This window comes from Aotus nancymaae, unplaced genomic scaffold, assembly GCF_030222135.1.
Source record: "Aotus nancymaae isolate 86718 unplaced genomic scaffold, 86718_ANA_hifiasm-v0.15.2.pri h1tg000014l, whole genome shotgun sequence".
Lineage (NCBI taxonomy): Eukaryota > Metazoa > Chordata > Mammalia > Primates > Aotidae > Aotus > Aotus nancymaae.
Window position 1 is genome coordinate 16,151,546 of NW_026988425.1, and position 26,005 is coordinate 16,177,550.

A 26,005-nucleotide genomic window follows, 5' to 3' on the forward strand; every position below is an offset into this window, starting at 1 on the left:
TGGTTTTAAGAATTTGGATTTCACTGTATGATGTTTCAGGCGTTGACTCATTAATGTCTATAAAACAAATTACCAAATGAACGTGTTTCAAAAATAGTTCAAAACTGTCAGTATTCTAAAATTCCTTCGTCCTATCTATTCTACTAATCTATTAGGTTGGCGCAAGTTTTTGCCATTAAAAGTAGTGGCAAAAACTGCAGTCACTTTTATGCCAACCTAATACCTACCTCTGTTTGGAAAGATATATATCGAAAAGTGAAAATGATTACCTATGAGTGAGGGGATTATAGATAATCACTTTTTCCTCTTTTTGATGTGATTTTCTGAATTTTTAGCACTGCACATGTATTCTTTCTATATTTGGCATTCTTTAAAGCTATTTAAACTTTTTTAAATCTAGCTAATTTTGAAGGCAAGGAAATCAGGTATCGTGCTGAGCATAAAATATATGGAACAAGGCATAATTGCCACCCTCATAGAAAGCCTTAAAAATCATTTAAAACTTTCCAGAAAAGAATGTGAGATTAAAATATCATAAGTAAAGAAGGTGCTATAAGCTGGATGTATTGCATTTAGTGAAAGTTTCATTTGCAAACATTACAACATGAACATCTCCGATTCTTTAAATTCTGTTGCCTTAGAAATGGTCATCCATTTTTTATGCTTAAGGCCCTTTTTCATACTTTTTACACCTAACGCCAGCTGCAAAATTGGGATTTGAGGCATGAGCCCAGAGTCAGTTGAATGACTGAGTCTACTTTTGACCTTAGATGTTTAGGTCCGAAATGTCAGACTTTAGGTAGAGGGGCACATAATACTAAAATTGTTGATTTGTCATCTAGTCCTCATTTTTGAAACCTACTCCAAATGAATAAACCATCAGAGTAAGGAGCCTCTAAAACGACCTGTCTCATAGTTCCAGCTAGGGAGTGGGAGAATCTCACCCACTGTGAAGATGATGGTCTTTAAGCCAATCTGTATATTGTGGCTCTGGGGGACTAAGAGTGGCAGGTGCCGGCAGTTCTCCAGCTGGAAAGCCCAGATCACGGGCTTAGGAGAATAACTCCTGCCAGTTCCTCCTTCCATTGCCCCTTTGAAGTGGAGATTATCTGGATGGATTACTCAGGCATCTGTTGTTACTGACAAGCATCAGAAAACCAGCAGTCCTATCCCAGGGCTGTGTATGCCTTACTAACTCAATCTGAAAATAGGAAGTGGAAAAAAAAAAAAAAACCCTGATTTGTCCAACTTAAGGCATTAAGTCTGAAGAAAGGTAACTATTTAAAGGTGCTTTATAATATGTAATAGGATGGTCTGGCATGGTGGCTCTTGCCTGTAATCCTGGCACTTTGGGAAGCTGAGGTGGGAGGATCACTTGAGGCCAGGAGTTCCAGACCAGCTTGGCCAATACGGTGAAACCCCATCTCTACTAAAAATACAATAATTAGCCAGGAGTGGTGGCATGTGCCTGTAATCCCAGCTACCTGGAGGATGAGGCACAAGAATCGCTTGAACCTGGGAGGCAGAGGTTGCAGTGAGCTGAGATCGTGCCACTGCACTCCAGCCGGGGTGATGGAGTGAGACCCTGTCTCTCTCTCTCTATATATATATATTTTTCTTTTTCCTTTTTTTCCTAAACATAGTTTTTCCTAATCAAACAAAATTTTGAAGGGTCTTCTAAATTTAACAAATATTTATCCAGTCTTCTATGCAATCATGATGATACAAGACATAAAAAGAAACACTTTAAGGGACTAAATCTAAAGACTTTATTTATCTCATTCATTTATTCAACAAATACTTACTGTATTTGCCTCTTAAAATATGAGACATTTCTGTAGATGTTGGAAAATAGTTCTGAACAAGATTATCAGGGTCTACATGATTATGAAGCTTACACTCTGGTAGTAGGCTGATGAATAAATGTCTGAATTAACATAGAACATGCTGTAATAGTTTAAATGAGGTGTACATCATATGTTGAAGATCCAGGGAAATACATTATGAAGAAGATACCAATTGAGTCAGTTGTCCAAAGATTTTGAAGCAAAAACATAAATTCCCAAGGATGAGAAGGTAAGAGGGGACAATATGAATACTGGCTTAAGGGTGGAAGAGTTTAGGTCATGGTCCAGGAAATAGGGAATAGTCTAGTTTTCCTGGAGGTCAGAAAGGTACTAGGAGAAGAGGATGAAAAATTGTGTTGAAGCCCCAGCCAGGCCTGCCTTATGTGGTTAGGCAAGAAGGTTGTTTGGAATTGAGCAGTCAATGAAAGGTGTCACATAAGGCATCAGTGGATGGATAGCAGCTGTGTTTTTAAAAAACTAATCCAATGGGAACGGACTAGAGTTGGAAAAGAGTAGAAGGTGTGAAACCCATTGGGAAGCCATCACTGTCAATCAGTATATTTCATAATATCACAGTGACTTATACAAATAATGAGATACATTGCAAAGTCAGCATGCAAATATGATACACTTAGTGATATATATAGCGAGAGTTTCCAATTCACTTCCACCTCCTCCTCAATATAAATCCCATGTTTTCCAAACTCATGACTATGAAGATCTGTCTTCAGCCTTGTTTAGTATACCCCATCTAAAGTAAGAGAAACCAGGATTTCACCCACAAGCAGAGCGAAGATACTCAGAGAAAGTAAATTCAGCCTTAGCCAGGGACTTCATGAGCTAGAACATTTGGTCAGCCAGCAACTATCCATCAGCTACTTATTTCTGGTGGAGCAAAATGTCTGAGCCTCGTTATCCCAAACCATGTTAAAAATTCTGTTAATTTACTTGAAAACATGATGAAAAGGCCTAAGCAGCAGGCACCTGTAAACCTGGTAGTGATATATAGGGCTAGTGCAATGCTAGTCAACAGCTAGACTGATTGATGGACACATAACATTTATGTATGTGAGAGAGAAAAAGGGAGAAAGCAGAAGAGATATCCTGCCTATCAGTCAGCATTAAAAGAGAGAAATGAAGAGATTTACTTGAGCACTCATCATTCTCAGAGGAGATTTGTGCATTGATTCCAACAAAATTGTCCTTAGGTGTAGAAATGTGAAAAGTGTTTTTATGGTGAAATTTAGATTTTAGCCTCAAGCTAAGAATATCTGTAACAGGATACAGCTCTTCACCTGAAATAGTTCCCATAGACACGTGGAGAAAACTCAATGGATTCTTGGCTCAGCTAATCCATTATGCCCATAGAAAAACAGCAGCTCAGAGCTGTATTATGAACCCGTTCTATACCACCATGCATTTGCTGTGCCATTTCCTCAGTTTCTATTCCCTTTCATCTGGGAAGTCACTTCATTGCACCTGCTCAGCTTCTGCCAAGTATTTATTTTTTGACCAGAAAACTATAGGGAATTTTTTTTCTCCTTTCTTTTTGAAGAGGACTGAATAAATCACAGAGCTTTCAAAACCAAGATTATGTGTATATTATATATCTGTGTGTAAGATATATATATCTATATACACACACATACATATATATATCTTATGTCTCTTATGTGTATGTATATATATACACATATACGTATATTGTGTATGTATAATATATATACATACATGCTATCAATTATTACAATATTTTTGACTCTAATTCTGAAACATTGTAAGGCTTCAAGTGTTCTGCTGATTGAAATGATAGCATGTGAGATCATTTCTATGAAAAAGTAATTGTCATTGAGATAAACGGATTTGAAAAGCACAGTTTATAAGCTTTGTTATAAGCTTTGGTCCGAATCACTTAAGAAAATAATTCAAGAAACCAAACCAAACAAAAAATCCCAGTTTTGTCCCAGCAGTGCTTAAGAACTGGGAAACAACCATATCAATGCCTTAGAGAAGGGTAATGCCTTAGAGAAGGTAATGATCAGAAAGGTAATGTCATGCAGTCTGGCCCAATCAGGAACTATTCAGTGGTCTGAAAGGGAAATCTGAAACAAAAAGACCCATAACCTAAATCATTCATGGGAAGAAAACATTGCAGGAGCCCATAAAGACCTTCCTGGAAATAGTTGAGAAGGGAAGGAGCTTTTAACAGACTTATTTATAAGAATGTTGGTGGTAATGATCAAAGATATGAAACTCATCTTTAATGCTTTTTAAAACTACGCACGTAAGAAAATGTCACCAAGTAATTTCTTCAGGGTCTTTGATGCAGAAATTTGCCCTGGTACTGAGAATTAGTATCAAGATGAACTGGCCATTGAAATATCTGTTGGGGAAGTCTACATGGTAAGTGCACTATGATCCAACACAAGTTCTCAGCCTAGTCAGCTCAAATTTTTTATTTTTCTTCCAGCATACAGGGAGTGCTCCTACATGGAGCAGCCTTCTGTTGTCTCAACTCACAAGAATATAATCAATTTATTTTCACCAGGAAATAAATGATTGATAGTATGTTGCATACACTAGATCCAAAAATATCCTTATCTTAAACCTGAGGTCAGAGGAGAGCATCTCTAAAAACAAAAGCCCATTATTGGAGTAAAAAAAAAAAAAGGAAGTCATCCTCACCACATTCCTCAATGCTAAGTGTAATCTTTTCTCACGCAGTGGCCTTCCACCACCCTAGTAAGATCAAGCTGTACCAAAGAACTGCAAAGAAAGAAGAAAAATCTACTCTTCTTGGTGTTAGGATCTGTAGGATCTGTCCATGGTGCTACCAGCCAAGCCAGCCATGATAAGACACAAAATGACAGGGAGCAGCATTAAACAAGAGAATCACTTCCTTCACATAGAATTTTTGTGTTTTTTTTTTTTTTTACTTTCTCAGTGAAATACTTTCTAATTCCCAGCAAACATTATTGTTGTGGATTCCTATAGAAGTCAAGGCAGCATATAAATACAAGTCAAACATAATGAACTTCAGAACCTTATGAGCAAACTTTAGAGCCTTAGGAGCAAACATAGTACATCATAAATATCGCCAATCAAATAGCAAATGAATTAATAAAACTAAAAATTATGATTATAAAAATTGAAGTAGTATGGACTGTCTGAAATATAAAGTTTGGTTCAAGGAAAAAGAAAATCATTGCTACTCTAACTTCTGGTAATATTTAGAAGAGCATGTACCCATTGGCCTAATTTTTAGACTTCCAGTTTTCCTTAGAACAAGTTTACTTTATAATCTGAAGAAAAATTAGATAACTCACAAAAAGTGCTTCATTGAAATTAAGAATTTTTAGAGCACTCTGGACTTTTATCGGAACCTACATTCTTCAAAAGTATCAAGAAGAAATCTTAACTTCACAAATGCATGTGGAAAAATTAAACACATCAGAAGTAGATTCTTTATTGGCCACTCTAAAAATTGATTTTTCAGTGGATACCCCAATTTCTAAAAGCTATTAATGTATACTCCACCACCACAGCTCACTGAATGTCTTAGTCTGTTCAGGATGCTGTAACAAAAATACCACAGACGAGGTGGCTTATAAACAACAGAAATGTGTTTCTCACAGCTCTGGAGACTGAGGTGCCCAAAATCAAGCCTCTGCAGATTCAGTGCGTTGTGGGGCCTGCTTCTTGATTCATGGATGACCATCTTCTCACTGTGTCTTCACATGGAAGAAGAAGGGCAAGAGAGTTCTCTAAGGTCCTTTTTATAAGAGCACTAATCTCATTCATGAAAGTTCTGCCCACATGACCTAATCACTTCCCAAAGGCCCCACCTCCAAATATCAGCACATCAGGGATCAGGTTTCAACACATGAATTTTACAAGGACATAAACATTCCCTCTATTGCACTGAATGATGAGTGCTGGGAGGACCAAAAGTTCCTTCCCTTGTTATTATGTTTTTAAATGAATAATCCATAATTTATTTCCCCACAAGATTCTGAGTGATCCACAAGACATTAGAGCAAACGAAAATGGGATAAAGCTAAATTTAGATCTTATTGCTAAATTTTTCACAAAATATTGCCCTTTTGAGTGGGACAAAGGCCAGGATCATTTCTCTCACTTCAAAAGGATTTTTAAATCATACACAGCACAATCCACTAAATATTCATGAGTGTAAATACTTGGTTTTTCATTCTTGAAGAGTTTTAATCTGGGTATGATTGCCATATCTTGCTCTATATTGTATAGGTTTCTTTTTCAGGTAAATAGCTATTTCAGAATGCAAGGACCTATGAAATTTAACTGCATCCTTCAACATGTAACTTTCATTGTTCAGACTAGCAAAGGTGATGTGATGATTATATGGCCAGAAAACGTGCATATAATAGGCCCCACAAGCACTCCACTCCTATTACCCTCCCACCCCATTACCTGATTTACTTCCTAAATGGGACGGTTCCGTGCAGCTGCCTCCCTCTTGTAGCTCTTAACTTTCTCTCTGTACTGGGGAGTATGCAGTGACAGTTTTACATGGATTGCCTTACTTCCAGTGGCTGAGCTTTCCCCTTCCCCCACAGCATGTACAATATTTGGGTTGGAACAGGATGTTTACAGCTGTGGAGTTATTAGTTTGTTTCCTTTAGGAGACTCTGAAGCCTCAACTGTGAAGCCCTAGAGTTCTTCCTGTCTCCCAGTGTTGCACCCGTGGCCACACAGTCATTACTGTTACCATCTAAGTGGGATGATGTTTTCAGCCAGCACCTTTTTCCCATTTGCTGCCATTTTGTCAACATTATTAGAAGACAACTGAATAATATACAAAGTAGAACTCAGAGGCTTTGATTAAAAGAAACAAGTATTCAGATGACTCGAGGAAGTTGGTACAGTCCAGATTTCACAGGCGATATACCTTTTTCTGCTCTTATCATCCCCGCGTATGGCTCCATAGGTGATAGCGGCTTTCACAGTTCCCCATGTTTGCGTGGAAAGCTTACTCGTGATGAGAGAATTTTCTAGCTTCTTTTTTGAGGCCCCTTAAATAGATTTCAAGTTGGCTTGGAACCATTCGGGAAGCAGGAATACAGTTTGTTGAGCAAGTCCTCCAAATTGAGAGAAGTAAAAGACCTGTACTCAGAAATCCAAGACTGTGTTGTCGCTGTCAGGCCTTCGGGGTGGATTCAGTATTTTCCCGTCTGATTTCTAGGTGAGCACAGTACAGCTTCTTGGCAGAGTGGCAATGTTGTTAATGATGAAGGCTTCGAGCAGTAGGTCTAGGCAGTCAGAGCAGGGCAAGCCCCATGGGATTGACCAGTATCCCACCCACCACAGGTGGGGGCTCCAGAGCTCTTCTGCAAAAGTGCTTGAGCAGGAAAGATACAGCATTACCACTGTGAGGACCACTGTGAGCAACTTGCAGAAAATCCACTGGGTTTAAGGCCAAGAAAGCCAAGCAACTACATTGAGGGGTAGAGGCCATTTTAAAGTCATTGTTAAACTTCGGGTATAATATTTCAGGAACAATCAAGTGAAGAATGGGACCCACCTAGGGAAGAAAATGCTTCTTAAAAGATCAGACTCTAAACTGTTACGTTGAAGGATTCTGACAAATAAATTCAACCTACCTTGGGGGAAGGGGTTTAGAACAAGCACCATGAAATCTGACTAAGGTTCTCATCTTTCCATATTCTGGTACATTCTCTCCAAAAAGACCAGCACTTCTGGATTGATGTAGTTTTATTGTTTTCCGACCTCTGGCCTTTTTATAAATGTGTAAAGTCTATCTGACTAGCAATAATTATTCCTTCCTTCCTACAAAAATAGAGAAGGAACGCCTGTAATCCCAGAACTTTGGGAGGGTGGGTGAGCGGATCACGAGGTCAGGAGATCAAGACCATCCTGGCCAACATGGTGAAACCCCATCTCTACTAAAATACAAAATATTAGCCGGGTGTGGTGGTGTGCACCTGTAGTCTCAGCTATTTGAGTGGATGAGGCAGAGGAATCACTTGAACCCACGAGGCAAAGGTTGCAGTGAGCCAAGATCACACCACTGCACTCCAGCCTGGCAACAGAGCAAGACTCCATCTCAAAAAAAATAGAGAAGGAGTAGGGAAATCTACAATTTATTCCAACTTGGACATTTTTCATGCTTTTAATTCTTAATTTTAATAGAGATTTTTGTGGAATATCCTTTTAAGGAGATTAGAAAACTTGACAGTGTAGCAACTTAATGTTTCTTCCTGTTCTCACCCAACTCAAATTTGGATGGCTATGCTAATTATCCTGATCTGATCATTATGCATTATATGTATCAAAACATCCCTAGGTATCCCATGAATATATACAATTATTATTTGCCAACTTAAAACTTTTTATTAAATTCAATTAAATTAAAACAAACAGGTTAGAGGACAGTGCCATTAATTCATTCAAAGAAGTCCAGTACAGGAGTGGCAGAATGCTTTTATCCTTTTATCTTCTGCCCTTTCACAATATAAAAGTCAGAACTGTGGTTAATGGCTTTCTCTTTATGTAACTTTTGGAGAGTACTTTTTTATAGCCTATGGTAAGGGAAGGGAAAAAATAACGGTTATTTTAGGGATGTAAGTGTAAGGTTGACACTGTGAAATACAGCACTGTTACTACACCTTACGATAGTTACTATGTTTCAAGGCACAATATAATGGTATCTCTAAATCTTCATCGATACATTTTTCTATTTTTCTTACTTTTTAGAAGTAAAGTCATAAGACTACTACAAGCATCATTTTTCTTAGCAACTCTAATTTAAAGACGTATTCTCATGTTTTCATAGGTTTCCAAGATTTGAGCCAGATTTATTCATACTCAGTTATCTGTCAGTCAAATGTAAACAACAGCAGACCCTTTCTGACATTTTGTGTACTCATGTACATGAAAAAATACAAAAATCATAACCCTCACGTGAATACACAATGCAACAGAGCAATGCCAAACTCTAAAGAGGTATAATTAAAAACTCTGTGGATTTTGTGGCAAAAACAGATATTCCTTGCTATGATTAAGTATTAGATTATGGTTGGAATGGGTTGCTTCTAATTTTTATTTTGATCTTTACACAATTGAAATCATAAAGAGAAAAAACTGTTTCCAATGATAAAGAACAACTGTGGTCAAAAGTGGCAAGACCCCCACAAAAAATAGTCGTATTAATAACTATGTATTTGATATCTTGCACATTAATCTTTGTCAAGATGTTCCTAAATTTTTCCCTTAAAAGTGTCTATTTCATAACTATTTGGCCGTATTTAGGTGAGTTATTTTATAATAATAAAAATAATATGTGTCATTTAGTTAACATTAGTAACCAAAGAAACATGTTAAAAGTACAAATATCTGGCCACTTCTCTGTGGCCTGTGCTGCTCTGCATTGCATTTAAGCATCACAATAGTCAGTCACTGGATGTTCAGCTCTCTTATTTCACAAGCTTTTGACATGGCCAAAAGAGCCAACTTGGCCATTTTGCAAGCTGCTGTTTTAATCAACTTTTTATTTTCCTGATTCATGAAGCAACATGAAGCAATCTTTTAGCTCTGAGCTATGCTTTCTTGCTTCAAATGAACTTAAAATTAATTCTAAGACAACAAAACACTGAAGTTTCTCTTTTTAAGCTAAAATTAAGGTGTTATTTTCATCTTATTTTCCCTTTTTGGACCATTTTAAAAGACATAGTGTTTTTACCAAAGAGGACTAACCTATAGCTTGGAGGCCAGCCTGCAAATAATCTGGCCTAGAGCAAGGAATCCTTTTTAAGGCAGTTTGTACTGAATGAACCAAAACAATTTCTACCTCAAGGCTTCCATCTGGTCAACCTCCGTTCAGTCCCACAAAGTATTAATATGGAAAAGTTTTTTTGTACCTTCAGTCCTCTTTGCTTTTACTAATTTAAAAATAAAACTAACAAATGTAACAGTAACAACAAAATCTTTAAGGAAGCTCAGGCCACCAGCCTGGAATATAAAGTCAGAGTGTTAACATTTGCTGGCAAAAATTAAATAAATATGTTCAGTTCAGTTCTAAACTTATGAAGAGAAACAAAGTGGTCCGCCCATGAGAGAAGTGTGAGTATTGCACTATGGGTTGGGGAACCCATAGGAAAGAAAACAGAAGGCAGGAATGGAGGGGCTGGGTCACAATTAATATACCCAAACTACCCTTATACCTCCTCTCCAACCCCAACACCGACTCCACCATGTCACAATGTAAAATCATAACTTCCTAGAGGGAACTGGAACTATAACCAACTAAAACATTGCATCTAAAATGTCACAACTAAAATGCTGAACATGCAACATCCCAGTATGTAAAATGCCAACATAAATGATGAGCCAGAATACACCATTGTGCTTATCTTATGATTGAGTTATAAGCCTAGAATTTGCTTAAAAGGAAACTAAAAGCAAAGGTTGTCTAGAAAAGTGATTCTAAATAAAGATCATCACCAACATATCAAATGTATACTTCCTTCCCTCCTGGTTCCAAACCTCCACCCCAAGCATTTTTTTAAATGATACTGCAAAAGTTTACTAGGGATCTTTGCACATTGGTCATTGCTATGTTATATAAATACATTTAAATTTAGTTTTTCAGACTTGATCCAAATGCTGTTAAGAAATATAACCACTAAATTTAAATTACTAAGTATCTTTCTAAAGAGAAACATGACTCAGAAATGATAGGCTGTTAAGATATGGGTACTTTGCAAAGTTTGTGATAGATCCCCATTCTATAGAGATATGTTATGCAGTTGGTATAGAAGGATTTTCCAGAAGTATTTCAGTTTGCTTCAATTCTACTCCACGGCTGAATTTCCAAAACATTATTATTAACTTTGCTTTAAAATGGGGCTTTCTATTAAAAAAAAAAAGTATGACAACTTCTGAAAAATAAGATGGTCGGTCTATAATTAGGCTCGTGTTACTCAGCCATAAGTCCTGCCTTCCACACTCAGGGACTCATTGTAATGCTAGTCTTTCTGCTATTTATTATTGGGTCAATTCACTGGAAAAGCCCTGCCCTAGAAAGTAGCTCTGGGGTCTTTAAGGAAGAGGTTATGAACTTAGACTAGTAGGCGCGGGGAACTACCCATGCAAAATGTATCCCAGGTCAGTATAAGGTGACCTTTAGAATCAGAGCCCACCATGCTGTAGAGAGACCCTTAGCAGGGAAATAAAACAACATTTAAGTGTACTAAGTCTCTTTACTTGTTCTTTCTCTCTCTATTCAATAATATACAACGAATAAAATGTTTCTCTATATCCTTGGGTCACTGGTTTTTCCAAGCATTTAAAAATGTTAATGGGAATGTTATATTTATGAGTTTATATTTGTTGAGCACTTAGAACAGTGCCTTGGATATAGTAAGTGCTTTACACAAAACTTTATGTTAAAGAAATTATTGTAAAGAATTTCATCAACAGTGGATCATATTTTCAAATGACTAAGGGAATTCAAGGATTCACTGTGCTATGAAAGTATTCAAATTAATTATTGATCTTTTACGTGGTCATAAGTTTAGTGATTTCTCTTTTTTTCTCACTTGAAAGGTGAATTTGTCAGCTGGACTATTGCTCCCTGTGGGGCTTGTTTTCTGCTGTGAACTGAAAATTTATTAGTATCTTTTTACTAGAATCTAAATTCAATACTATACCATCTATTGTAAAGATGCAAACGTTAGAATTTTGTGACTATTCATGGGGAAATGAGACTAAAGAATTATCTGACAATTGAAGACAGAAAATAATTAAGGCTGCTGTATAAAGTACAACTCAGAGGTTGAAAATTATGGATTGCACGCCTTTGCATGAAAAAATATATATTTCTTCTCTTGACAAGACAAGAGCTGGCTCCTTTCCCAAGCTTTGCAAAACTATCTGTGAGCTCTCTGGAAGTCAGGGAGTTAGAAATACTGTCGCTTCCACACTGTCAAAGAAAAGCCAGTTCCAGTTATTACAGTTGATCTGTGACTTAGTTCTGGGGGGATTGGAGGGGCGGAATACAAAGAAAACTTTCTGTTACATCTTAGGCAACTAAATTTCAATGGCATAAATCTTAAAATCCTGGGCTAATGTAAAAGTGCTACTCATTTTTATTTATTGTGAGTTTTCAGGTATCATTGTTACTCGAAATGAGCAGGGATCCGGATAATCTATGAGAGCAGGTATTGTGAAGAAAAAAGCACCAAGCATTCGGCTGTGAGATGCTTTGGGTGATGTGGGCTGCATGAGATTGTTTTTGGGTGTGCATGTGTCTTTTAAAACATCTTCTGAGTAGATTAATACTATTAAACTAAGTGTATGTACTAGCTCAGCCTAGTACATACCTAGAACATAAATTATGTGGAGGGGCAAAAACAAAAGACCCGAAAATGAAATGTTAATGTTAATAGATCACAGAAATGTTCCAGCTTCTTCAATCTGAAACATCTGGTTCCTCCAAGTAATTCCTGTAAATATTTCCAACTGCAACCAAAAAGAAAATGGAAGTGATTTGTCGTAGGACCAAGCGAGCACATTCTCCCCTTGGTGCATTAGTTGAGGAGTTTCTGGGTGGCTGAATCCAGATAAGACTCTGGACTGACTCAGAGCTGAAGGAGGCATCCCCTGGCCATGAGGTGCTCACAGTCTACTGGATGGAGAGGCACTACGTGCAAAGGGCTATGTTGCAGATATATTTGAATTCAGTGGAAACACTAAAAGTAGCTAAATATTAATAATTCGGTCTGGCTGGATCTGGAACGGCTTGGCAGAAAAGCTGACTTCTGACCAGGAATTTGAGTGATGACTGAAAATTCAGCAGTTAATCTGAAGAAACAGGACTTCTGGGCTGGGAGAACAAGAGCATGTGCTCTGAGATGTGAATTTTAGGGAAGAATCTCATACACACTCCAAAAAATGGATTTTGCTCCCTGGGTAGTGCCCCATACAATGCCTGGCATATAGTAGGCACTCAATACGAATGTGTGTAAAGAGCTCTACTGGCTTCCTGGGGCTGCTATAACCAATACTACAAACCAGGGGGCGTAAAGCAACAGAATTTATTGTCTCCCAGTTCTAGAAGTTGGAACTCCCAAACTGAGGTGTTGACAGTGATGTGGGAGAGAATCCTTTCTTGTCTCTTGCAGCTTCTGGCAGCCCCAGATGTTTCTGGAATGTCACAGTATAATGACAGTTTCGACCTCCATCTTCACACTGCCATCTCCCTCTGCATCTGAGTCTTTCTGTGTCTCTACCCTGTATCTCTGTCTTGTCTGCTTATGAAGACACTGGTCATATTAGATTAAGAGCCTACTCTAGTAGAGTATGACCTCATCTTAACCTAATACATCAGTAGACCCTGTTTCCAAATAAGGTCACTTTCACAGACACAGGGTGGTTAATACTTCAGCATATATTTTTCAGGGGACACAATTCAACCCATAACAGAAGGAATGAACCATTTGAGGTTTTGATGCAGGGGAAAATGGTCCATATTTTAGAACATGAACCATGAATGCAGGATGGAGTCCATATTCGTAAGGTGGAGGGTGGGAAGGAAGACCAGAATCAGGAATCTCAGTGAAAGAGTGGTTGAAAGGAGATGGGAGATGATGAGCACTAGAGCAGAAGTGAGCATATTGAGAGAGAGAAGTAAAGGTACCTGAAATCCATAGCCAGTCAGAGGCAGGAACTTGGGGACTGATTAGATATAGGTAGATGAGGTTTAGGGAGGATTCAAGATTGATTCCTAGAGTTCTGTCTTGGGAGGCAGATGTGAAGAGTGGTAATACCATTAATGATAATACAGAATGTAAGGCAGAATATTTGTTTTGCAGCGGATATTGATGAGTTCACCCTTGTACATACTATATTGGAGATATATCAAATACACTTGTGGAGAGAGGACTAGTTGTCCATAGAAGTCTCTCCTTTGATGGGATCAGTCTATGCCCGTGCTATGTAAAATAAGCTACTGTTTTGTGGCTGCTGAGCTCTTGAAATGTGACTAGTACATCTGAGGAGCTGAATTTTCTATTTAATTTAATAAATTTAATTTCCAGTAGCCACCTGTGCCTAGTGGTTACCGTATTAGCACTGATCTAGCATGTACTTGGACATGTGTGTTTGATGTTTGAGAGAGATGCAGAGATAGGAGGAGCATGGTCTGGATTGAAAATCGAATTTGGGGAGTCATTAGCTTATAGGCAATTGCTGAAGCCATGTGGGCAATGAGCCCATCCAGCAGGGAGCCAGATACAGAGATGAGCTAAGAGTGCAACCCTTGGGGAACACCAGTTTGTAAGTTATACACCATAAAAGAGAGTAAGCAAACATCTGAGAAGGAGAAAGGAAAAGCAGAAGAGAGGACAGTATTGCAGAAGGCAGAGGAAAAATTTCAAGGAGAAAACAGTCCACGATTTCCAAGAAAAACAAATTTCATTTAATAAACTATGAAAAAGGGCTTTCACAATTACAATATTCTTTTACCAATAAATGCACTAGCCATATTTTGTTAACAAAGGGTAAGTACATTGTGCTCTAACCATGGAATTTATTTTTATTTTCCCTCCACCTCCAGCCATGAAAGACATTTCAAAAGTTTATGGAAGCAACAATAAAGAATTTATAATGATAGGACTATTCTAGGGAATCGAAAATAATATGCCCCTAAAAACATTGCCCAGTAGCAGGAGAACCCAGAATGCATTTCCCATGAAGTCCTCAACAGAAGTTGTGTGATTTTTTTAATGCCTCTGCTGATAGTATCACTTTTCGTATTCTCTGCCTAAACACTCTGTGAAGTGGGTAGACTTATTTCCAGTTTACATAAGAGAAATCTGTGGCTCGTGGGGTTTCAATGTCTTACCTCAGATGATACAAGCTGCACATAATAGAGTTAGGAATCCAGGTTTATCTGTCTTCCACGCTCTTTTCACCTCAGCAGTATTTTCGAAACTTAAGACATTGACATTCTGCTCTCATGATTTTTGCCATATATGCTCACCACTTCAACTGATATTCACTTAATATTTTTTTACAGTAAACTTAAATTATTATTTAAAAGCTGAATATTATAGTTTTATTTTACTTGGAAAACCAGTATCACTTGCCATAAATATATGATGATTTTTGAAATAAAAATAAATTATCACACCTGTAATCCCAATACTTTGGGAGGCTGAGGCGGGAAGATCACTTGAGCCTAGGGAGTTTAAGACCTGGGCAATATAGCAAGATCCCATCTCTACAAAAAAATTTTTAAAAATGAGCCGGGCATGGTGGCGTATGCCTGTAGTCCCAGCAACTCGGGAGGTTGAAGTAGGAGGATCCCTTGAGTCCAGGGGTTCAGGGTTCCAGTGAGCTTTGATCATGTCACTGCAATCCAGTCTGAGTGACAGAGTAAGATCCTGTATCAAAAATAAAATAAAATGAAAGAAAGTAAAGGAAGGGAGGGAGTATGGAAGGGAGGGAGGTAATAGAGGGAGGAAGGGAAGGAAGGGAGAGAGAGGGAGGAAGTTAAATGCTAGCTAGATACTACTGCCTGTCAAAGACTTTAAATCAGAGGCTTATGCCTTTTCTTTTTTCATTAAAAAGGGAGATCAGCAAATGTTTAAAGAGATTCTAAAAACTCTCACTACTGTAGGAGATCAACCCCTTGCCTTGTGAAAAAGGTGGCCTCTAATGGCAATGCTACTGTAGCTCAGGGATGAAAATGAAATGTCCTGCTTTCCATTAAAGAATAAATAGTATAGGCCAGATGCGGTGGCTCATGCCTGTAATCCAAGCACTTTGGGAGGCCGACGTGTGAGGATCACTTGAGGTCAGGAGTTCGAGGCCAGACTGGCCAACATGGTGAAACCCCATCTCTACAAAAAATATAAAAATTAGCTGGGCATGGTGGTGCGTGCCTATAATCCCAGCTACTCAGGAGGCTGAGACAGGAGAATATCTAGAACCTGGGAGGCAGAGGTTGCAATGAGCTAAGATCACACCACTGCACTCCAGCCTGGGTAACAGAGTGAGACTCCGTCTCAAAAGAAAAAAAATAAAAACAATGAAGTGTCTCTGCCATTTAAGGAAAAAGAGGGTACTAAGCAGTTGTTTGATAAAACATAAAGTGTCTGATGAATTATAATCTAGGACTCACGCAGTTTCTAAGGCCACCTGATATTTCCTCAGACAGAAATTTCTTAAAAGATATTTTCTACTTTGGGAGGCCGAGGCAGGTGGATCACGAGGTCAAAAGATCGAGACCAACCTGGTCAACATGGTGAAACCCCGTCTCTACTAAAAATACAAAAAATTAGCTGGGCACGGTGGTGCGTGCCTGTAATCCCAGCTACTCAGGAGGCTGAGGCAGGAGAATTGCCTGAACCCAGGAGGCGGAGGTTGCGGTGAGCCGAGATCGCGCCATTGCACTCCAGCCTGGGTAACGAGAGCGAAACTCCGTCTCAAAAAAAAAAAAGATATTTTCTAGAGGCGCCTCGCCGCCATGGCGAATGCGCTGTCCAGTCATCCGCCGGTAGTGGCAGGGACTTCCCCTCAGGAAGCCGGGTGTCCGCCTCCTCCTCCCATCCCGCCTGCTCGGCGGCGGCGGCTGCGGTTCTTCCTGCCTCTCCGCCGCCTGCACCGCGGCTTATCCCCTGGCCGGTGGCGTTGGCTGGGCGGGGGACAGTAGTTGTAGATGCCCGCCCCTGCCTCAGAGATATTCCACCTTGAGTGAACAAAGACTGGACTTTTACAGATACCTTTTATAAAAGATGTCTGTGAAGTAGTGTTACAGTTCAGATAACAAAGGATTTTGCATTATGAGATGAATGAGAGTGGAGAATTGAACAAAAATTGATTTTTAATTTCTGAATCATGGTTTTTAGCTCACCAGTTACTGTGTAGTCTATTTGAAAGTTCATGCTGAAAAACTGGGTAAATATGATCAGATTTCTCCACCAAGTTCTTAGACTGATAAGGTACTTTAAGAGAGAACAAACCAGAAGTCATTCTAGAATGCTTTTTTCACCAATCAGAAGTAGTGGAATGAAATCCAAGCCCTACACAGAAGATACAGAACTCTGTTTCTTCGTCTTCACTCATACCTGTTACCCAAAAGTAGTTTTCATCTTATAACTGAATTTCTCATTTCCCAAACCGTTCTAGAAACATCCTTTTATTGTTAAGTCCTACGTACTCTCATCAGAACATCCCATTTTGTCAACCTAATGAAGCATTCAAAGAAGACATATGACTCTTTTCAAGAGGAACTTGAAGATTATATTAAAGTACAGAAAGCCCGAGGCTTAGAGCCAAAGACTTGTTTCAGAAAGATGAGAGAAGACTATTTGGAAACCTGTGGGTACAAAGGAGAGGTTGATTCCAGATGCACGTATAGAATGTTTAATCAAAGACTCCTGTCTGAAACCATCCAGACCTACTCAAGATCATGCAGTATTTCACAAACAGTGGGAAATCAGTTGCCTCAGTGGTTACCAGCCCACGACACCAGATTGAGACAAGACTCTCTGAGCTACTGTCAGTTCACCAGGGACTGTTTCTCAGAAAAACCAGTACCCTTAAACTTTAACCAGCAAGAATATATTTGTGGCTCACATGGTGTAGAATCTGGAGTTTATAAGCACTTCTCCTCAGATAACAGTACCAGTACCCATCAAGCCAGTCACAAACAGATACATCAGAAGAGGAAAAGGCACCCAGAGGAAGGCAGAGAAAAATCAGAGGAGGAGCGGGCCAAGCATAAGAGGAAAAAAAGTTGTGAGGAAATTGATTTAGACAAACACAAGAGCATCCAAAGAAAGAAAACAGAGGTGGAAACAGAAACCGTACATGTCAGTACAGAAAAGCTTAAGATTCGGAAGGAGAAAAAAAGCCAAGATGTAGTCTCTAAGAAAGAGGAACGTAAGCATACAAAAAAGAAAAAGGAACAAGGCCAAGAAAGGACAGAGGAGGAAATGCTTTGGGACCAGGCTATTCTTGGATTTTGAAGCTTTCAAAGTTGGTTCTCCCAAAGTTAAATTGAAAAAACAGTTGAGAGCATGTTTTTATGATGTCCATGTTCATATCACTTTTCTTATATGAATAGGATCTTTAATTTCTAACAAAGGCCATGTGAACAGTAAGTGTTTAGCATGCTTACTCTCCAATACAGAAATTACTTTTCCTCATTGTCTAAAAGCGTTATTACGTTTTTCTCACATATAGTGTAATTTCTTCTAATGAAAGTGGCTCTGCTTTTATTAATTAAATTGCTTTGATGGTGGAATTATTTTCTCTTGGGAGGTTATTTATTTTAAGAAGATTAATGGGCTTTGCAGAATCTATTTCTAGATTGAGTTTGTTATAGTTTTGAGTTGGGTATTTTATGTTTATTGGTTTTTCTCTATGATGGCAATTTTTTTCTCCTTTCTTAGATCTAACTTGCAGTGTATTTTCTAAGCTGGAAAGTGGAAAATGAAATATATTATAATAATAAACTTAGGTTACATAGAGTTTCTAAAGTTTCAAAGAATATTGATACAAAATCAGTTTCTATTTTGGAAATATTTATAATAAAGTATTATAATTTCTAAAAAAAAGATATTTTCTAGAGACTCGCATTGGAGACAAAATCAAACTGTATTATGGATTTCAGAAGTGTGTTCTGTACATTTCATTGATATATTTATGGAGTTTAGAAAAATGTGACTTAAACATTTCCTTAGCTGTGTGAATATTCCCTTCTAGAAGAGCTACAGGAAAAACAAACCCCTTGTCCAGTTCAGATCAGTCAGAAACTGGGCAACACTGAAAAACTGGGGTTTGTGCCCTGGTAGAGAGCTGGACGGTGGACTGGCCCGTGTGCCTGATATGAGATGAGTTTCCCCATCCTCACCAGGCTCCCACACATCACTCACCACAATGCTACCCTTATCAGACTGGTCCAGGTGACCAAGAAAGCAGGTCTTTTGTCCTTGAACTGGAGTCTCTGCCATCATCTGATTCTGGGGTTACCAACTTCTGGACAATATTCTCAACAAGAACCCTTGAGTCCTAAAGCTAACTCCCTCCAGGTGAAATGCAAGATTAACCTCTGCATACATTTCTACTTTATCACAACTGATGCCTTAAGTAGGTTCTAGGTTGTGTATATGATCTGAACCACATTAAAAGAAAATATTTTTAAGTAAAACAAGAAGAAAAATGATTGCTCAGATTGTGTTCTTTTCTCACTAGCTAGGTTTTGTTAATCTATTTTTTTAAGCTTGAGTTTAAACAAGAAAAGAAAACTTGCTTTTTATGGCAAGAGTTCTTGAGGAAAAAGACAACTTATAATAGAAAGCATCTTGCATAAAAGTTTTGGTAATCAGAGGGGGGAGATGAAGAGGAGCTTTGTAAATTTTGACTTCGAAAAGCTAGTGTAATGTAAATATGACTTCCTAGAGTCTAAACAGCAGTGGTTTGAAAATAAAAATTTGTACAAAACAGGCAGCTATCTAATTAAAAGAAAATGTGTCTAATAAGCATGTGTGTCTGAGACGTCTTGAATATTTTGATACTAATTACTAATGATATAAAATTTCCAAGACTCTTGAAACCATGAGAAAAAAGTTTTTAGGGTTTTTTCCCCCAGAAAAAGACAGCTATACTTTTTTGGTACTCTTTACCCATTTAAAGTAATTTAAGAATAAAAAAATATTGTTCCCACACAAATTCTATACTGGAAAGTATTTTGAATTATTAATGGAGCCACAAGTTCTTAAACTTTAAAAAATCCCGTCTCCTAGTTTAGCCAACAGATGAATATATCAATATAAAAACTACAGTTATATATATTTAAGGATCACCATTGTGTCAAACAAAGATTACATTTATATTGAGAAAATCCAAAGGTTCACTACAAATATTGTTTAATTCAAACATTTGCTATGACTGGGAGATTCTGTATTTATTGTCTTCATCTTGGACTTCTGAGAACTGACTTTTTACCCAGACTTGCACAAACTTTTCTATTCTTTGCCATGCTGGGTTTTGCATGATTTGGAGGTGCTCTCAACATAGAGCCATTTTTCTATCACCCTGAAGGACACAAGAAAGAAATTGGAGGTGTCAAAACAATAGTGTGGAGGTACTTTAATGAGGCCATGGTGCACAAAGGAGGTGGGCTCAAAATATTTGCTTTATAATCTAGTCAAATGCAATAACTCCTCCCTTTCTAGACCCAACTGGGCACATGGGCTGCAGTAACAATGTGTTAAATGATCCAATAAATGAATGGTCTCTTTTGCCTATAAATCTGTAATCCAAAAATCTGTAGCAGTGCAGTTTATGAATTTAATGCCAAATGTCTATCCCTGTATATTCCTTGCTTTCCACTCTGTATATCTTCCTGTAGACGTCAATGTGGGTCTGTTGTTTTGTTTTGTTTTGAGATAGAGTCTCACTCTCACCCAGTGGCACAGTCTCAGCTCACTGCAACCTCCTGGGTTCAAGCAATTCTACTGCCTTAGCCTCCCAGGCAGCTGGGATTACAGGCGCCTACCACCATGCAAAGCTAATTTTTGTATTTTTAGTAGAGATGGTGTTTCACCATGTTGGCCAGTTAGGTCTCAAACTCCTGACCTCACATGATCTGCCTGCTTCGGCCTCCCAAAGTGCTGGGATTACTGGTGTCAACCACTGTGTCCGGCCTTTTTTGTTCTTTTTGTGTCTTTTGGTTGTATTCGGCTTTCTGATATCATTAGGAGACAGTTAATTCACAAAATACACCTGATATCATGAGGAGATAGTCCACAAAACATACATCCTATTGCAAAACTACGTGGTCATTTCTCCATTAAATTCCCCCATTCTGCTTTCATGACACTTGTAGTGTCCTCATCCCTGTCTTTCCTGGAGTCGTATATTTTATAATTATTGCCTTTTTCAAGTCTTATATTTGAAATTAGCCGGGTACAGTGGCTCACACCTGTAATCTCAGCACTTCAGGAGGCCGAGGCTGGCAGATCACTTGAGATCAGGAGTTCAAGACCAGTCTGGCCAAAATGCTGAAACCCTATCTCTACTAAAAATACAAAAATTAGTGAGGGGTGGTGGTGTGCACCTATAGTCCCAGCTACTCGGGAGGCTGAGGCAAGAGAATCACTTCAACCAGGAAGGTGGAGGTTGCAGTGAGCTGAGATGGCACTATTGCACTCTAGCCTGGGTGACAGAGCGAGACATCGTCTCAAAAAAAAAGAAACAAACAAAAGAAAGAGAGAGAGAGAAAAAGAAAGAAAGAAAGAAAGAGAAAGAAAGAAAGGATAAAGAAAGCAAGAGAAAAGAAAGAGAAAGAAAAGAAATTAACCAGCAGTATCCCTTTTGCAGATTTTATAATTTTTCCTTTTTCAGAGTTGTCTGTCCATCCCTGCATTCATCCATCCACCCTAATACACAGTAACTCATTGAGTTTGCCTTTAACAGATTTCATTATCAATTTGTGCAGTTATTCCCAGAGGGAATAAAAAAGTTTGCTCAAAGACTGCCTGCTAGAAGATAAGGGTCTAATATCTAAGATTTATTAAAAAAACTCATGCAACTCAATAGCAAGAAAATATACAATCCAATTTTTAAAATGAGCAAAAGACTTAGATAGAAATTTTCTAAAGATGACATAAAAATAGCCAGCAGGCACGTGAAAAGGTGCTCAACATCACTAATCACCAGGGAAATGCAAATCAAAACTGTGAAATACCACCTCACACATGTTAGGATAGCTATTATCAAAAAGACAAGAGGTAATAAGTGTTACAGAGGGTGTGAAGAAAAGACAACCCTTGAAATCTAGATTGTTGCAACCATTATGGAAAACAGTATGAAGACTTCTAAATAAATTGAAAGTAGAATACCATATGACCCAGCAATCCCCTTTTTGGGTACATGCCCGAAGAAGATGAAATCACCACCTTGTAAATATATCTGCACTCACATAGTCATTGCAGCACTGTTCGTGACAGCCAAGATATTCAAACAACCTAGAGTTCATCAATGGATGAATGGCTAAAAAAACTATTCTTTATCTATATGAATTATTATATTTAATATATAATATATACATATATTATATATATGAAATGCTATATAGCCATTAAAAAGGAGGAGATCCTGCCATTTTCCACAACACAGATGGATCTAGAGGTCTTGGTGGATTTTAAAAAGCCACGCCACTTGCTGTATGTATGTTCTGGAAGTTTTTTATATGTTATGAAAATGTACTGCTCTCTTGAAAATTTGGGCATTTTTTTTTCCTGATATTTCAGGGAATATTTTATCTTCAAGTAAAATGATCAAGAGCTTTATTTTTGAGACAGAATCTTGCCCTGTTGCCCAGGATGGAGTGCAGTGGCACGACCTTGGCTCACTGTAACCTCTACCTCCCAGGTTCAGGCAGTTATCCTGCCTCAGCCTCCCGAGTTGCTGGGACTACAGGCGCATGTCGGCACACCTCTCTAATTTTTTGTATTTTAGTAGAGATGGGGTTTCATCATGTTGCCCAGGCTGGTCTCGAACGCCTGAGCTCAGTCAATCCACCCGCCTCAGCCTCCCAAAGATCAAGAGCTTTTGATGAATACTGCTTTGCATTGTTTCTTGCCAAGGATACGGTGGGTGATATCTGCTCCTCAGTGATCAGGATATCCCCTCAGAACAGAAGCTGCAGGGAAGGGAGGCGTTTAGAAGAACTATGCTACGGTTTCATTATGAGCCCCATTTTCAATTACCAAAAGGTCTCAGAATTTAAGGACACTCAAAGCAGGCAGCAATTAATCGAATTCCAGATAGAAGCTTTTGGCCTTGTGTATTTCATCTGGCACTTTTTGCAGCTCTCACTTTCCCTTTTCAGAATAATTCCTGGCAGTGTTGTAGAGTTCTTCCAAATACCACTCATGCATCTCGCCATCTTGCCTAAGGGAAAAGTGAAGGAAGATGTAAACAGCTAATTTTCATATAAATTTATATAAAAATGTAGAATACATTAAAATTAGCACTGGTGTTAATTTAGTGTTACTGCTAAACTGTATTTTAGCCCAGTACATATCACCTTATTACTAAGATAAATGGCAATTTTGCCCCAAGACATCAGATGGGTAGAAATTCATTTGGAATAGATACTCAGACATGAAAGCATGTTCATACCTACAAAATATTCTAAATCCATAATCTAAGTTCAAATATCAGCTTTCTTTCTGCTTCTGTTTGTATTGTGATGTCATAAGACCAGGAGGAGGGTTGCGGCATTCTTCTGCCTCTATCATCTTAATATTTGTCTCTGATGTTCTCCTCTCTGAGTGTGTGTCCTGGTACCCATGCATCAGGGTCCCTGTTTCCACTCTGAAAAGAATCAGCAGCTGTCGCCAATGTCCACTGAGCTGCCAGTCTTCTGAAAGAGACATAGGAGAAAAAACTGTATACAGAGTACACTTGGTCTTTCTACATTCTCTTCTGTGAATGAAATATACTACTTGGGTGGTAGAAATGGTCCTTGTTTTGAGTTTGAAGCTATGCTCTATTTTCCTGCTATATTGACATATTCTTGTAGTTTTTATAATAATATCTAGTGACAGTAAATAGCTCCTCATATCAAAGGGTAAGACATATTATATGACAAGCTATTTATAGTTTAGCCATAATAAAATTTATTTTCAAATTTAAATATATATATAGGTATATTTTTTAATTTGGAAATGCATTTAATATATTTGTGGAAAATAGCAAGAAAATGTATTTTGTGAAAACTTCTGTGTATGCATCTCTGTAGTTTTTGTTATTCTTTGTTATCTTTTTATTTATCAGGTACTATTCATTTAATTGAGACAAATTGTATCATCTTTTGAAAAGTTCGCTGAGGTTGTTGGCCTGCTGTAGGCATAGCAGGAAGGAATTAGAGACTCTGGGTGTGTTTTCTGGTAAAAGAGACATCCAGCTTTCCTAAGTGCTTGGAGTATGAAAGAGTGGCAGGTTTTAGAAATCCACTTCACCCTCCCCCTCCACCCCCACAGGGTAAGTATCTTGTCATTCCTCAGGGGCCTACCTCTAGGCAGCTCTCTGCAGGGACCTGTTGAGTATCTTCTTCAAGATGAATAAAACCTAGACAGGCAGGAGAGGGAGTTCAGCACCCTCACAGCTGCAAATGTCAGAGCCGAGAGCCTAAGATTGCCTTGCCCTCCTGGCCCAAAATAAGTTGTTCACCTGCCTCTAAGAAATCTGACTTCAGCAGTAATTCTCTGAGTACTCATAATAATGAAGGTGGCACAATGATAACTTGAATGGCAGTTTTGAAGTCCAAAATTAGTCTATATTGAAGGTTTTCTTTAAAGATTTGCTATTCATTCCAGATGATTGCCAAAGGGAAGTGCGATTTCTTTTCTTATCAGTGATTCAAAATGCAGCATGTATACCACCTGGATTCGAAAAATACATGCCAAGCTAGAATTATTTTGTAACATATATTTCCATTCAGTTCAAAGATGTTTGTTATGCACATATTGTATGTCATAAACAATGTCACGTGCTGCCAGGACAGAAACAGGGAAAGGACGTAATCCTTGTCTCAAAGGAGTTTTTCGTGTAATAGAAGGTATGTCCATCATCTGTTGCCACAGTAATACTGTGTGAAAAATCACCCCCAAACTCAGTGGTTTAAAAGCATTATGTATGCTAGCTCGTGCATCTGTGGTTCAAATGGATGCTGGCTGAAACAGGCTGGACTTGGTTGAGCTTGTCTGTAAGATACAGGTTGGGGGCAGTTCTGTCTGCTTCATGGGTCTCTCATTTTTTTTTTTTTTTTTTTTTTTTTGAGACAGTAGTCTCACTCTGTCACCCAGGCTGGAGTGCAGTGGCACGATCTCAGCTCACTACAACCTCCAACCTCTGCCTCCTGGGTTCAAGCAAATATTCATATGCCTCACCCTCCGGAGTAGCTTTGAGATCATAGATGTGCACCACCACCCCTGACTAATTTTTGTATTTTTAGTAGAAAAATTTTCACCATTCTGACCAGGCAGGTCTCAAACTCTTGGCCTCAAGTGATCCACCTGCCTCAGCCTCCCAAAGTGCTGGGATTACAGGCATGAGCCACTGCTCCCAGCTCATTATTCTTTTAGCAAGGGGCTAGTGAGGCATGTTCTCCTCATTGTGATGGTAGAAGATTGAGAAGTCAAACCCAGCTGCACAAATGGCTTTCCTCTGACATTTTCTGCCAAAGCATGTGGAAAGCCCAACATCACTAGAATGAGGAAATATACTCTGTCTGGGGTGAACTGCAAAGGATATGACAAAGGATATGGGGACACAGGAAAGGATGCAAAACTAGGAAAATACATAGCAGGTACACAACAAATGTCTTGAATATTAATAGCAATATGTTAAAACATAGTACAGTCAATCACATTAGGAGAAGGTAAATTCACAGATGTCTGTATAACAAAGGGTGGGGGCTTCACAAAGGAAGGGATCCTATCTCAAAGACATGAAAAAAATTCTTTTTTTGTGTGATGGTGTCTTGCTCTGTTGTCAGGCTAGAGTGCAGTGGTGCGATCTCGACTCACTGCAATCTCTACCTTCCAGGTTAAAGCAATTCTGCTTCAGCCTCCCGAGTAGCTGGGACTACAGTCATGCACCACCATGCCCAGCTAATTTTTATACTTTTAGTAGAGATGAGGTTTCACCATGTTGGCCAGGATGGTCTCCATCTCTTGACCTCATGATCCGCCCACCTCGACCTCCCAAAGTGCTGAGATTACAGGTGTGAGCCTCCATGCCCGGCCACAAAGAAAACTTCTTAAAGGAGATGGCATTTGCAGCCACCCAAGAAAGGTGTTTGTATTTCAAGAGGCTAACATGAGAGATTGGGTGCAGCACATAATTCAAAGATGCTCCCTGAGCACAGTGTGGGCACACATAAGCCATTCTCAGTGTTAGGTTATAAAGAAGTCACTGAACAGAAAAATTGCAACAAAAGGAGATCTATAAGAAAACTACAAGTAGGGGCGACTTCAGGTCTCAGAGATTTTTGTGTTGCGTGTTATTACTGGAAGTTCTTTGAGAAGATGGTATGAGTGTTAATTTCCAGGGTGTGAAATATGCAGAAGCACGTAAGC

The 26,005-nt window shown here is 38.6% G+C and overlaps 2 protein-coding genes across 2 annotated transcripts in view; both read left to right on the plus strand.

Moving 5' to 3' along the window:
• The window catches only part of FBXL7 (F-box and leucine rich repeat protein 7), a 421,683-nt gene that overhangs the window by 381,164 nt on the left and 14,514 nt on the right, over window positions 1-26,005 (plus strand). The gene's annotated exons all lie outside the window — the stretch shown is intronic.
• Window positions 16,611-17,987, plus strand: LOC105733025 (lysine-rich coiled-coil protein 1-like). Its single transcript, XM_012475259.3, has one exon. It carries the CDS (start codon window positions 17,099-17,101, stop codon window positions 17,876-17,878), a length of 780 nt encoding a protein of 259 aa, XP_012330682.2. The 5' UTR covers window positions 16,611-17,098; the 3' UTR covers window positions 17,879-17,987.